Source organism: Panthera leo, chromosome B2 (assembly GCF_018350215.1).
Source record: "Panthera leo isolate Ple1 chromosome B2, P.leo_Ple1_pat1.1, whole genome shotgun sequence".
Classification (NCBI taxonomy): Eukaryota; Metazoa; Chordata; class Mammalia; order Carnivora; family Felidae; genus Panthera; species Panthera leo.
In genome coordinates, this window is record NC_056683.1 from 117,581,863 (window position 1) to 117,597,673 (window position 15,811).

A 15,811-nucleotide genomic window follows, 5' to 3' on the forward strand; every position below is an offset into this window, starting at 1 on the left:
TTGTCTGGCAGACAACTGGAATGGTCTCACTTTCATGGTCTAATCAAGAGTTGGCAAAACGTCTTAAAAAAATAATCTTAGCACTCTTATACCATTTATTAAATGAGAAGACTTTAGTTGATAATTCCAGAATACGAGCTCCATAAAATTTTTCCTTTCATTCTCCAAAGAGTGATTTCTTAAATTTTTAAGATTTTTAAATACTTAAAAATACATTTCAAGTATTTTTAGAACTTCTACGCAAAAAAAAAAATTTTTTTTAAGACATCATCTTCTGCTTAAAAGCAACAAAGAGAGATTCAAGCAAGGTAAAGCTACCTGTAATAACACAAGAGGCGATTCTCCATCAACACAGGATTCTCACTGACATTAACTCAGAAAAACTATATCTCAGAATTAAATTGAGAAGAGAAGAGCCAGGACACTCTGGCTGTCGTGGTGTTAATCTATTCACATAAGGTAGCAAATGAGTTTCTTAAAAACTTCCACCTTCGGCCAATAGATTTTCAAAGGAGACACCAATGCTGCTGCTAAGGATACACTCTGATGAGGGCCAGTGCCTCAACCTGTACTTTGGGAAAAGTTGTATATTCATAAATTAGAATTCTGAAATACTAGAAATATAGACCAGAATTCTTATTTGTGTTCTCTATTCTTTTTCTCTAACAGCTGAGGAATTAAATATCTCAGCCTCCTGATCATGAATCATAGAAGCAGGTGAGAAATGTGGTCACTTGCGATGCGCTATCTCCCGATGAGCTATGACAGGGTTTCCCTACCTAGCAATCCAGTTAAATAGGGATCGAAGAACACTCTGTAAGAAAGCAATGATCTATAGAAAAAAAGGGTCACTAGCAAGCTCATCACCACAGTAAGAAATATTCATCCTTGAAAAACAAGATGGCTAAATCACCTCTTTATCATTTATTCATGAAGTACACTCTATAGTTAATGGAAGAGCAACCAGAGGAAAAAAGCAGTATTTCTAAAGAATACTTCAAAGGGGAAATATGCATTGGTGACCCAAAAGAAACTACCCACCTCACCCCAATTTTTAAACTAAAGACAACAAGTATTGGCAAGGATGTGGAGAAACTGGGACCTTTGCACATTGTTGGTGGGAATGCAAAATGGGGCAGAAGTTATGAAATGTGAGATGGAAGTTCCTCAAAATTCTAAAAATAGAATTACCACATGACCCAACTAATCCTGCTTCTGGGTATTTATCAAAAATAACCTCAAATCAAGATTTTGAAGAGAAATTAGTAGTATTCCCATGTTCATTTCAACACTATTCACAATAGCAAAGATGTAGTAAAAACCTAAATATCCACTGGCAGGTGAATGGGTAAGGAAAATGTGGTATCTACATAGAGCGGAATGCTATTCAGCCTTACGAAAGAAAAAAAAAAAAAAAAAAAGGAAATTCTGCACACAATACACAACAACATGGATGGGCCTTGAGGACGTTATGCACAAGTGAAAAGGCCAGATACAGAAAGACAAGGACTGCATGATTCCACTTCCACCAGGTACCCAGAACAGCCAAATTCATAGATTCAGACTGGACTGGTGGCTACTGGGGGCTGCAAGGAGAGCGAAATGGGGAGTTACCAGTCACTGGGCATGAAGTTTCAGTGAAGGTGAAAAAGCTCTAGAGATCTGCACAGCACTGTGCCCACAGTCAATAATCCATCGTACACGTGAAGGTGAAAAGGATAGATCTCATGTGAAGGTATCTTACCCAATGAAGTAGATTTAAAAAAAAAAAAGACAGGAGATAAAGAGAAGAGTGAGGCTGGAGGCACCTGGCACCCATCTGTAGGCTCACCTCAGTGAATGGCATCTCTCAACCAAAGGCCACATCTTCCTAGAATGAGGAGCCTCACACAGGGATTTACTGGGATCTCCCATTTCCAGTTCCAGTCACTGCTCCCCACCCCCAGCGGAGGTGACACCCCTTTAGGCCCAGTGGTGCTTATCAAACACTGTTAAACCCTTCTAAAATTAAAAAAAAAAAAATTGAAACTAGAAACAGGATACCTGCTTGTGTGAATTATGAAAAATCGTACAGGACACATAAAGAGATTTTTTTTTTTTTTATAAAGAGATCTTTTTAAAGATTTCATTTTCCTCTCCTATAAAATTAACTGAACTCACAAAGAAAGAAGATCAAGAGACTTCAGTCTTCAGAAAACAATTTTAAAGAAAATTAAGAAAACTTCCTTCAGTGTTTTCTGACTTTCTGGGTATTAGTTTATTTTATATAACTTCACACAGGATCTGTGCTAGGTCCCATATAGAGCAGATGCTCAATAAATACAGACCAGATCACGAGACAGAATCCCACTGTCACCATTTCCTAGAGGGCACCTGAATTTAAGTAGCCAGAAAATCCAAAGACATGCTGTCTATCCATTTTTCAGAATTCTCTTTCTTAGTATTACACAGTCACAGCATTTAAGAATAGCTTTTGAATTCTCTTATGCCAGGATATTGGAGGAGGGAAGTTGGGCTATAAGTTCTAGAACTTCTGACACACTGAGAGAACTACTGATTAATATTTCAGTCTTAGTTTCATAAACATAAAACAATCCCACTGCTACAAAAAATGCTTTGTAAAATGACATTGTTTTATTTTTTCCCCAGTTACGAAAGTGGGCTCTCATTTATATACACTAGGGGCGGCGGGGGGGTGGGGGGTTGCTGGGTGGCTCAGTCAGTTAAACATCTAACTTTGGCTCAGGTCATAATTTTGCGGTTCGTCAGTTCGAGCCCCTTGTCAGTGTGCTGACAGCTCGGAGCCTAGAGCTGCTTTGGATTCTGTGTCTCCCTCTCTCTCTCTCTGCCCCTCCCCCCCCCCCCCCCCCCGTCTGTCTCTCTGTCTCTCTCGCTTTCTCTCAAAAATAAACATTAATTTTTTTTATATAGACTGGTATATGTTACCAGCTAAATATCTAAGTCCAGGTGAGGAGAATTCTATACAACTGTATTTCTTTCTTTGGTCTAATTTGTTTTTCTTTAAGGTAATAATAGATGATTGGTTCCCATTTAAATGCATATCAGAATAATTATCCACTTAACGCATTTTGTAAAAAAATACTTAAAGGAATAATTCAAGATATACAAGGCAAACATTTTAAAAACAGATATGTGTACCAATGTAAATCAGGAAAGTCATTAACTAAAGTATTATTTTATTTATTTCAACTTGAGATAAAACACTTCCCTGCCCAAGTGGCACCGGTGACCAAATACACAAAGTATTAGCTTACAGATTAATTTTCTGATAACAAAGAAATCCTTAAGTAATGAAGCTGCAATTAAATAGAAACAAATATCAAGACAAAAATGGACTGAACATAGACATATATTAGCTTTTTCTAAAAGAACATTTTTGGTGACTTAAGTCAACGGCAATGCAAATAAATTTTCTACGGAAACGTAGGCCAAGCAAAATATTTCAAGATCGCTTAACAATTATTTCCTTTTGATATTACTTTTATTTACTACCTCAGACCCCACCTTCATAAAAATAACATCAAAAGGGAAGGGAAAACAAGATACAAACAGAGAGGGCGGCATACCATAAGAGACTCTTAAATACAAAGAACAGACTGTGGGTTACGGGAGGGGCAGTGGGTGGGGGGATGGGCTAAATGGGTGACAGGGACCAAGGAGGGCACTTGTTGGGATGAGCACTGGGCGTCATATGTTAACTAACTTGAATTTAAATAAATCACTATAAGACATCATTTCACTTTTGGGAATTTAAAAGCCATAAGCAAGGAACTAATTATCCTATAGCTTTAAAGGTCCTGAGCAAGACGACCTAATGACACATCACAAAAGAAATTAACTTTCACATACTTTACTGCTCAAGAAGCATGGTAACAATTTTATAAAAAATCCTCCCATTACAAGTCAGGTATTATTGGTTTTTTCACCCATGAAAAATAAAGGAAATTTTAAGACAAATCCACACACATCACTTACTGCAGTCAATCATACCGTTAATAACAAAGCTCTCTATGAAGCGGCTGATGACACTAATTGGAATTAGTCTGGATCTACAATCCCAAGTTTAAATGAGAGTTTAATGCCAAGCTGCAAGAACCTCGTGTTAATCCTGTTTACACGCCGCCGCCGCCGCCACCACCACCACCACAAAGCACTGAGGGGAAAAAAAAAAACCAAAAAAACAAAACAAAAAAAAGAAGGAAACATGGGGCGCCTGGGTGGCGCAGTTGGTTAAGCGTCCGACTTCAGCCAGGTCACGATCTCGCGGTCCGTGAGTTCGAGGCCCTCTTCGGGCTCTGGGCTGATGGCTCGGAGCCTGGAGCCTGTTTCCGATTCTGTGTCTCCCTCTCTCTCTGCCCCTCCCCCGTTCATGCTCTGTCTCTCTCTGTCCCAAAAATAAATAAAAAAACGTTGGAAAAAAAAAAAATTAAAAAAAAAAAAAAAAAAAAGGAAACATGTCCACTGTAAACACAACCAGGAAGTACAGCAGAGTGGGAACACTTATGGGCACTGAGAGCCACAGGGCTTGGCTCGGACTTCCATCTCCACCCGTGACTGTCTACAGGGACACAGTCATGTTTCTTAACTTCTGTTTCTCAGCTTTTCTGAGTGTAAAGTGAAGATTACAACAAAGTACATATTAAAAGAATTAATCTATGTAAAGCACTTAGAACAGAGACAGGCTCTATCAAACACTCAAGGAGGAATAGCGACTTTTTATCATGTTCTTGTGCTACTAACATTAGTCTGGCTGAGTGGCTATCAATCAATAGAAAGATCTGGTTTTTTTAATGGCTTCAATCTGAAGCCAGTTTAGTTTTCTAAAGAAATCATTGGCATCTTTTGTGATAAACTTAAACAGAACAAAATCCAGATTTGATTCGAGGCACTCTATAGGCAAATTATGATTTGCCCTGTTTTAGATACATTGCTTCCTATCATGTGTAAGCAAAGTTACATAAGTTTAAAGATATAAAAATGCTTTTGTCAACCATTATCTCCAAAGTCTGCAGGTGCAAACTGGTCTACTTTTAAACCAGAGTCGTGGTATGTTAGCAAAAATGGAGGGAGGGACCTGAGGCATCGCACGGCTAACAGACACCTCAGAAACGCCTGCTGCAAGGATACCAGAGAGGGGGGAGCCTGGATGGCTCAAGTGGGTTAAGTGTCTGACTTTGAACCATGATCTCACAGTTCATGAGTTCCAGCCCCATGTTGGGCTCTCCACTGTCAGCCCAGAATCTGCTTCGGATCCTCTGTCCCCCTCCCTCTCGGCCCCTCCCTTGGGCACTCGTTCTCTCAAAAATAAACAAACATTTAACAAAATTAAAAATAAGTAAAAAAGAAGAATACCAGAGGAAGGACCAGCATAGAAGTGACCAGTGTGGGCTCTAGAATCACAGAGCCAGGTCCCCAGCTCTGTGCAGGTGCTTGGCCCCATGCTCCTTACTGGGCACCCAGCTCTGAGCCACTTTCTCCCTGGGGGTGAGGAATAAATGACACGGTACAATGTAAAGCAAGTGGTTCTGTGTCTGACAACAATATTTGCTCAATGAACGCAGCACGTGTCGTTTCTGAGACAATTACTGTTTCCATTATCATTACCTGACAGGGAAGCCTGCTATGTGTCCTGCCTTGACTGTGTCATTTAGCTCATTAATATCATCTACTAGTTTTATTTGAGGCAGACTCCGGTTGTCTGGAGTAGAAATGTGCCATGGCTACCAGGAGGAATTATAAGCTTTTCAAAGATTTATGTGACCAGTGTAACTGTGTCAGATGGATTCAAGTATATTTTAGGAGTTACGTTTCTCTAAAACGAGTCTGTTTGACAACATATCTGTTGTCAAGACTGCTCTATTTAACCGGAAAGAGTCACTTGTACCACCTAATAATTCACCTTAAAAACAGCACACTGTGGTACCAAACCAAGAATAAGGATGATAATGATGGGGATGATAATGATAAACGTTATTACATACCGGAAGTAGTTCTACATGTGTTCCATGTGTGTTTTCTCACAGGCTTTTCAAAGCAACCCTATAAGGTAGGGACTATCATTACCAGCACACAGATGATGAAAGGGAGACTCAGAAAGGTGGTAACTTACCCACAGTCACACACCCAGTATGTGGTAGCAAAGCAAGAGCCCAAAGCAAAAACTGTAAAGATGAAGGGTCTAGACACGTAGCTCTATAGACTGCAGGAACAGGACGGAGGAAATGGGGAAAAAATGATCAACAAAGTGCTCCTTGCTAAGAAGAGTAACATAGAGGGGCGCCTGGGTGACTCAGTCAGTTAAGTGTCAGACTTCGGCTCAGGTCATGATCTCACGGTTCGTGAGTTTGAGCCCCGTGTCAAGCTCTCTGCTGTCAGTGCAGAGCCTTCATCAGATCCTCTGTTCGCCCCTCTCTGTCCCTTCCCTGCTTATGCACTCTCAAAAATAAACATTAAAAAAAAAAAGAAGAAGAAGAGTAATGTAGAAATACGCCCTTGAAGAAGTACAAAGGAGATGGGACCCAAGCTAAAGACAGTTAGGGGGTCTAAGGAGATCTGGTTTTCTCACTTGTCCGTTTGTGTTGGTTTTTAAAGGAACACGATGTGGACACGTTTGCCGGCCAAAGAGGAAGTCAAAGGCATTCGTACCTTTGACATACATAACATACAAAGCACGATCCTATGTGAGGAATCAAATGAAGGATCGAGACTTCCATAGGGAATGACTATTTTTTCCCTTGAGACAGAACAGGAAGGGAAGAATGAACAAGAAGAAGAGGGGAATGCTACATAATCTGGGGCTGAAGAGTTTTGAAAAACGGTACAGGAAACCGAGAATGCTCATGACTACAGCTTCTACAATCAGTGCCCCACCCAGCAGAGGGCATCTGAGCAGAGAGGCCGGGGTTCCCAGGGGCTCCAGAAGACCAGGAATATTTTAACAGGAAAGGAGGTAAAAGCACTGCCTGGTAGCTCTGAGGGTCCGGCTGACACAAGAAAGAATCTATCTGTAAAGGCACTAATCTGGAGTTGCGCAATTTTCCCTTACAAAAAGCGAGTGCGTCCACCGGGACAGCTGTGCTGTTTAAGGCAGAGCTCTACAGCACTGGTATAGAAGTGGGGAGGTCAAGACACAGAGACCAGCAGGCTGATGGGCACAAAAGGCAAGTGGTTAGAACCTCCCGACAAAGTAGCAAAGGGACAGACCCCAGGGTTTTGGCTGGCTGGGGAAAGAAATTAAACAGGAGAGAGCTGGTAAGAACAACTAAATGAAGCCAATGGTGAACGATGCTGGCAAGAGAATGGCAGTTGGGTTTGAAGAATGCGCTTCTAGAAGGGAAGGCATTTGTAGTCAGAAAGTGGAGTCCGGGACCACTGTAGAAGCAGACCAGCTGTGAGTGATAACGAGGCACGGCCAAGGAGATCTGGCACCGAGGAGAAGCAAAGAATCATAAAATAGGGTGTTGCCTCATCTGCCCCTGTATCCACAACCACCACTTAATACGTACAGGGTACCAATAGCTGTTCTCATTAAGTCTAAGCTGTATCATTAAAATTACCTGTAGAAAGTATGATGTTCCACGCACACTTTCCATAGCCTTTTTGCTGCCCGATGGTTTGGCAGTTTGAATCCGATGGTGCTCTCAAATTGTTCGAGCTAGAATAAATCAATAAGGTAAATCAGTAAGATAAAGGAGTTGGTTAGAAGCTACTGAAATCATGAATTCAGATGTTTCCTTGAGGGGTAACTCTTCTTGAAGAAAGGAGATACTAGTATGTATATCCAGTATGATTATACAAAATGGATTCTTCATAGAACTCAATACTAGTTTCTGTGAAAACCAAGTACAACTGCTGACTTTAACCAATGTCCACAACTCACCCTACCACCTTATCAGTTGATTCAACAACAACAAAACGGGCCCCCACTATGTAGCAGGCACTTACAACTTTCTCTTTTCTGTTAAAGGTGTGGCTCTTACCTTTTTAGCAACATGGATATACATGCAGGTTGATTATTAAGAACTCTGACCTTTTTTGCCATGAAAAAATAAGGAATAGTGCATTTTATTAAAATTCACTGGGGAAAAAATGAAGTCAGCTGACAGCCATAAAGAAGAACACTGACCGAAGCTGTTTAGATATGCCCAGGCCTACGTGACACTGCTTACCTCTGCTGGCCTAACTTTAATGTAGAAGTTACTGCGCTTATAGGAAATTTTCAAGATTTTCGGCCAAGCAAAACGATTGATTCTCAGTCTGTCTTTGTAAATGAGAAGCCCGTTAGCGCACACACCCAGCTTGATGTCCACGCCTTCCGAGTCCTGCCAAGTAGAAGCCATTTGACCGTGGTTAGAGCTGTCCAAGTTTCATGGGTCAGGAAGCTCATCATCTCCCCCCCCCCCCCCACCCCCTTAAACCATGACCCGGAACGCCAATGTAACAGGTTGGTATTTAAATATCAGTGACAGTACGTGAGTTAATAGAAACAGTAGGGCACGCAACACATCTTCAATCTCTTATCTCCTAGGATCAAAATTCGATTTGTCAAAGAGTTATAGCCACCTGACTACAGGACACAATATTCTCCAAAAGGCATAATTTCTGTGTTCCCAAGCTTGCCTGCAAGAGCTGCTGGGGAAAAAGGGAAAGAGAGCTCAATTTAGACATCCTGAAGAGACAGGGTTTTCCTGGAGGCTATCCCAATCCTTGGGGACACCCTGTCAGCCCACCTTAAGGTGCATTCAGACATTTTACTTTAGGCAAATTTATTTCAGATGGGCTATGCTAACTAATGGCTGTTAAAATTACGCCTCTATTTGGCAAAACACCAATCCCTCACAGAAAATTTCTCTTTGAATCTCTGAATTCTTCCGAGTAATTTTTCAATAACTCAGAGTGCTGACATCCAGTCCCCGTTATAGCATTCCCATGGCTGGCATTTCAATGGACTGCAAACTAGTCTTGAATTTACGCAAACTGTTTTCCCTCCCCAGCATTTTAACTTGGAATAGATGACAATTTACAATAATCACAAGCCTAAAGGATTTTTAAAAACCAAATAAATTTACAGATAAAAGTGACATAGTGTCTCCTCACATTTCAAGTAATATTGAGGACCCAATACTCAAAATACACAGATCACTGACTTTCAAGGAAGAACTGGATCGCATTCACGACATATAAAATTGAAAACATTATTCAGAGACATTCATATTTTCAGAAATCACTTATGATATGGAACAAATTCTCACCAAGCCTGCTGAAACAAACACCATATTTAATCTAAGTCTCAATTCAATGAGAATGCAACATTTCGACTACCTTGTTACTGAATCATCTAGAACAAGTCGTATTACTTTTTTAAAAATAGAAGTATAGTACTAAGTCACTGATGCCAATTGCTTTCTCTGCTGCCACACTTGAATAACTCATATGTACAGGTAAAATGACATTAGACAATCCCAGCAGGTTTAAAAAATTTAATCTATAGGGTGCTTTATTCACCCAAATCTGGCAGCCCCAATTCTCTCTAGGAACAGAGAAAAAAAGCTGGGATGAATCCGGCACAGGTGCCCAAGCAACTTGGCACCAGACAGAAATGTTGTTTTCCAGAAACATCACTGGCCATGGCTACAGGAGCAAGCCGGAAGGCTGCCCAAGACAGTATGTTCTCACCACAAGTAAGGAGGCAACGCAGACTTGAAACACTGAACAAAGTCATCTCTAGTCTGAAGCAATCTTTAGGCAGGACACTGGAGCTATTTTATCGGATTTAAGAATAAACACAATCTGGAACCAAGTAAATCGGTTCATTTTCAGTTGTTGCACACATTGCTTCAGAATTCTCAGTATCTGTGTGAATACAAATTACAGATGAAGACTAACAAGTGAAAGAGAAAAAGCATGCCTTGGTCCTCCATATTTGACTTCTGCCATTCAGCAACTAAGTCAGAAAAATAAACTAATAAAAAAGGAGCATCTTCTGTCCCTTATTCACTCCCCCTGAGGAAGCTGCCACATATGGGTGGCAATAGGGATCCCATGCCCTCGGACTTCTAAATGGGTTCAGTCTTGAAAAGTTCTTGCAGAAGATGAGAGAAGAGAAGAGAAGAGAAGAGAAGAGAAGAGAAGAGAAGAGAAGAGAAGAGAAGAGAAGAGGGAAGGGAGTTCAGCGAGGTGTCCCTGTGACAACTGTGGCTCCCTTGAAGACAGTGTTCTCCACACACAGATCTCTCCTTCTGGGTTCTGGCAACCACTCTCTGCCCTCACCCCTTCAGACCCAGAGGAGTTGGGAGAGCGGCTGGTAAGAGCTCAGAGCTATCACACTAATCTTGGGGTTCCCCTGTACCTGCGAGTCAAGAGTACGTCCATTCAATGCTCTTCAACTCGTCCTAATAGCAGTGTGCCATGAAAAGCTCTTAGTAAAAAAATTTTAAAGACGTACTTAAATATGATCAAGACAATCAAAGATGAAACTTTGATGAAAAGTTCTTTTAAATTGCTACAGACTTTCTTTGCAACAACCGACAAACATCTTCCTTATCAAATATCATCGGAGTGTATCAGATGACAAACAGGATGAAGAGATGTTACTCTGAATTTTTTTCAAAAAGCAATCTGCTTCTAATCACACACCAAGAACAGAAACTACGCTTAAACAGACCCACAACTTTTTTACTTTTCTAAGGTACAATTTTGAAAACGAGAACTGTGAAACCTTGTAGTACTGCCATCTAAGAATTGGTTTCTAACTAGCAATCAACATGTAGATTTACATGTGGCCAGAGTAACAGGGTTTAGAAGAGCAGAGACCTGAGGTCTCTTTGGTCCCAAACCCATTCTTCTCCTGCCTCCCCGGTTTGGATTTCTCGGCCGAGCCAGCCTGTCTCCATCACAGAGAAACAAGCTGAAAAACACGCAAGTGGTAGGAAGTCCCATTTCACCTCCTAGAATTTACCAGAAGAAATGAGGCAGATATGGGAATGCTTAACAACACGTGGCTTAGGCAAATCATTCTCTGCACTCTGTTTTATGCAGTTGTAAATAAAAACAGTCAAGTCTTAAATCTTAAAAAAGCACATGGAAGTACCTGTAAGAATTAAAAGTGTATAGCACCCAGCAGTTAAAAATGATGTCAGAGACTATATACTGACGTGGAAAAATCTTTTATCAGAGCAAGCAACAAAACAAACAACAAAAAATTCCTCACAAACTGATACCTATAGTGGGATCCTACTGAAAAAAATGCACGAGTTCTAGTGATCAGAGATGTTTTTTTTTTAAAGAAAACAAGAAAACGTATCAAAAAAGCAACAGTGCCTATTTCCAAATAAAGAGAGTTCAGTGGTTTTTGTTTTTTCCTTCTGTTTGCTTCTATTTTCTATGATGTATATGTACGTCTTTTGTAACCAGGAAAAACAGTCGAATAAAGGAAGCCACGGAGGAAAAAAAGAGAGCGGTGCAAACATGAAGCACTATGCAAGTACGAAGCAGGAATGATTCACCCGAGGCCCAGGGAGGGAAGAGATCTTTGGCTGGAGGGGCTTTCCAAGAGATTTCTCTAATCATAAAATCTGAGGTTCCTAGGCCCCATCCATCTAGGGAACCGTTGGTTCCCTCCGCATGTGGACCCTGGACACACTTTTCAAAACCACACCCATCTTTCACCCTACCTCTTACTCTCCTCCTTGACTCTCCTCACTGTGTGATCACCCGAAGTAGTGTCAGGAAGCACATGATGTTTATTAGTGGCATCTTCCCAACCCAAACCCTCTCTCCTATCACCTAGTCCATCATTCTGCCCTCTTCCCACCTCTCCAATTAGGCTGCGGGGGTTGCATCCCCTGGGGCCTGGGCCAGTCTCTTTTGTCTTGCAAGTGGTACAAAACAGGCCCGCAGAGAGGAGCCCGACCCTCAGGCTCCTTCATTAGCCAGAGGGTTTCGAAGGTTCAAAAGCGGTCCCATCCACACTGCATTGGCCCTTTCTTTGGATCTGAAATCCACTCCCAAGACAGGGATGGGAGAAGGGGTGGGGAGAGGTATCACCTGGCACAGCAAAAGGTGGGGATGCAGAAGAAACCAGGACAGGGGGGAAAGATGCCTGACAGGTGAGTCTCAAGGTGAGTCCATATGAAAGGGTGTTAATTGAAAAGATTGAGAAAGAAGGGGGCAGAGGAGAGAATGAATGCTCCTTTCCATAAGCACAAACCCCACAGTTAGTCACTAAAGAAATATTATAGAGACCCTTGGGTGAGGGTGAATAGCCTTTTCCTAAAAGTGAGCTAGGCCACTCTGAAACTGGAGCCCTTTCAAAACCGTCAACAGACTGGAAAGATGCCACTTCCCATTACACTGACAGTACCTTGGCATGATGTAGGTCAACGCCATACATGGAGAGCCTCTTTGCATTTTCTAAGAACTGAGAATCAGCTTGTGCTGGAGATAAGCCCCTGAGGATCAAAAGAAACAATATTATTTTATTGGCAGCTGCAAAGCGAACGTGGCCCAGATAGGAAAGGAGTGTATGAGCTCGGAGGGTTTAGGGTAGAGCAGTTAACCCCCCACAATTTACAGATAAGCAGGGAACAGGTAAGAAGGCTCAACTCTCAACCTCTAGAAGTTTCCTCATAGGATCCTCTACTCTAAATCTCTACCCTTCCTTTCTATCTCAGAGAATTGTTTTCGATGGTTTTCCCAGTGGGGAAACGGGTACAACATAAATTCCATGAGAATAAAAAAGTGGTTTCATCTTTCCAAAAATGGCAAATTCTTACTTCCCACTCCTTAATTTTATTTCGGCAGGATTGATCACAACACAGATCAGAAATACCTGTATTTGACTTTACACCTATGGTAGATAATGCAGCTCACACCCGGTCCATAACTAAAATTATTTCCATTCCTGTCTCTATTCACAAGTCAACAAATTTTAGGCTCTAAGAGAGCAGGACCGTGTCCCGTTCATCTTCATAATCCCCAAAGAATTTCAGCACCTGATATTTCAAATTCAAATTATACAATAAATACCTATGGAGAAGAACCGGAATAAAGTGAAAGTGAATATAAGAAATACCGCATTTTTTTTTTTTTTTTTTTTTTACAAAAAAGTTAATGAACGTGGCCTGTTTAAAAACCTCTAATCTTTCAAAGTTCCCTTCCAAACATTTTTGTCAAACTCTTATAAAATCTCAATTTTGCAATATGGGGCAAATTGTAATTTTGTAGCGAGAGTTTGTCAACTTGGGCTAAAAGCACATTTATTTTCATGAAGATATAAAAGTTCTCAAAGTGTAATATGGTACTTAATACGGTACTGAGTAAATCAGTAAAGTTTAGCTACTAAAAGCAAAGCTCATCTTGTGGACAGAGAAACCACCTATATATTTCATGTCCATCACTACCTACACTTCTGATTCAAACCCAGAAGCCTAGCCCTCTAGCTTTATTGGATAAAAAACAAAAGGCAGGCGGCGCCTGGGTGGCTCAGTTGGTTGAGAGTCCAATTCTTGAGTTTGGCTCAGGTCATGACGCCAGGGTTGCGGAATTGAGCCCCGCATTGAGCTCTACACTGAGCACGGAGCCTGCTTAAGATTTTCTCTCTCTCCCCTCCTCTGCCCCTCTTCCCTGCTCTAAAATAAAATTTTTAAAAAAAGGGGAGGAGGTGGGCAGAAGAAATACGTATTAAGTGCCCAAACAAGTATGGGAATATGTCTGTTTTATGTGCCCAGGTTTGGAGGGAGGAAGAGGGAGATGTCACAGGGAGAAGTAACTTTTATCCAATAAATGAAAACATTCAGGATCATGAGCACTGTTGTTCACGTTATAGTTGTGAACACAACGAAAGGCGATCTCAAGGCTACAGGTTGTCTCGTTTAATACTAGGTGAGGCTCCAAAAGGAAACACTAGATAATCCCGTAAACAGTGCTCGGATGTCTGGCAAGTGTCAGAAGAGAAGCTGCTTCAATCCCCCGTGGCTATTCTCTCCCCAGCAAGCAAGTCACCAGACCTGTGGGTTTTATGCAGCTCTGCCACCTTCTCTTCCAGCTCCTTCGTCTGTGTGGGGGCAAACTGGAAGTCACTGAGGTCACTGCTGCCATGTTCTTCTGGATCATAGTCCCCAAGTTCAGCCTGCAGCGTGTAGGATCCCAGGAGGGCATGAGTCACAAATGAGCAGGGCAGGCGGCCGGAGGCAATGTCCTGCCGGAGCTGAAGGCACAAGAAGTATCTGAGAGGCAAGGGGGAGAGGAGGGCCGGGAAGAAATCCGTTAGGATGCAGCACCAATGATCTTTGAGTTCCAGTATTCCTCTGAAAACAGACGAGAAGGCAATGCCTTATGTCCACAGCAAAAATCGTCTTCTCTAATAAGAAGTCCACCTTGCTTCTTGGGCTCCTAACCCATGGGAATTCTGAACTGCTATTCTGGTCACAGTGTATTTATCATCATCATCATCATCATCATTAAGAGCTTTGTGACTGAAGATAAAAATTGTAATCACTTAGACTGTCTCCATGGATTTAAAACTGGCATCGAAATTTACATGCCCCTCAAAAGTTGCAAAGACTAATGAAAACTTAAAAACAGCTGCAGTTCTTAAGCATTTGCAAGAAGAGCTAAGGTCACCCACCCTTTATTCTTTCTAGCCTTTTTATACCAATTTCTTCTATTCCTCAGATGCCTTGAACAACTGTAAGTCTTTAAAGCCCTTACACTTGCCCATTTACTCCATCTACAGAGACAGTTCAATTTATAACAGAAAAAGCATGAGCTTCTGGGCCAGGCACAGCTGACTCTGTGCAACCTTGAGCTAGTGAATTTGCTCGTCTAAGGCTAATTCCCTACTTGTCAAATGAGAATTCTTCCGCCCTTTGAAGGAGAGGATACGAATTAGATAACATAATCAAAACATACCGCATGTTACCTAGGAGTCAGTAACTAATAGACATCATCATCATCATCATCATCATCATAATTATGTTATTAACTTATTAGAATAGTTCTTATTCAATGTTTCAAGTGGTTTTACTACAGTTACTTATAAAAGTTTCCGTTTCCACTAGATGACATGCGGAACCATGTTATTTACATCTATGAGGATCTGGGGGCGGGGGGCACTACCAGCTCCTTTGCTGACATTTGAAAACCTGATTTCTACTCGTGACTTTAACTACTTGCTAATAAGATTACCATCAATCCCTGCAAACTAAACAGCCCCTCACTCTTGAAGACCTTTTCGACACTGCCATTCCCATTAGCAGCTGGCCACTTTGTCTCTTTGCCAAGCGTGGGGCACAGTTAGCCAAGAACTTGCCACGTAGCAAGTGCTCCAAAATCTTCTGGCAGAAGGGAAGTCATCTCTCTGGCACTATGGTCTGAGGATTTTTATGCACCGCAGGAGCTCTCTAAGGAGGATTATGTTCCTTTGGTCCCTGGAACACCACAAGCAGAACTGCATTACTTTAGAAAAGTCCATTTTAAACTAGGATTCCAGGGTATCCTCTGATTCTCTAAGTCTGACTGAGAACCGTGCCAGTTCTCCACATTTCGTGACACTTTGAAGACCTAAACACCCAGATTTTCCACCTACTACTAAGATCTTGTTGTTCCATTTGAGACTATGGTCTCGACTTTTCACATTGGTCCTGTCCTGTTTTCAAAGAGAAGTCGAAAGCCCAAAACCTTCCAACAAAAACTCCAACAGGTTCCTGAATTTCCCAGCTCCCTCTTCTTCACATAGCAGGAGCCAGCATTCTCAAACACTATCCTGAACACTGCAATACTTCTGCAAAAA

General features: G+C 41.5%; 1 protein-coding gene across 24 annotated transcripts in view; it reads right to left on the reverse strand.

The window, feature by feature from the left end:
* Positions 1-15,811, reverse strand: part of EPB41L2 (erythrocyte membrane protein band 4.1 like 2) — a 219,757-nt gene that overhangs the window by 49,861 nt on the left and 154,085 nt on the right. For all 24 annotated transcript variants that reach the window (XR_006202828.1, XM_042939824.1, XM_042939821.1 and 21 more), the window contains 4 exons: positions 14,028-14,246; positions 12,383-12,470; positions 8,190-8,342; positions 7,578-7,675 (listed from right to left, as the gene is read on the reverse strand). Coding sequence is in view for 23 of the 24 variants with exons in the window: in XM_042939824.1 (XP_042795758.1) it covers positions 7,578-7,675; positions 8,190-8,342; positions 12,383-12,470; positions 14,028-14,246 (558 nt within the window). In the remaining variant the exon portion in view is untranslated. The remainder of the gene's footprint in view (positions 1-7,577; positions 7,676-8,189; positions 8,343-12,382; positions 12,471-14,027; positions 14,247-15,811) is intronic.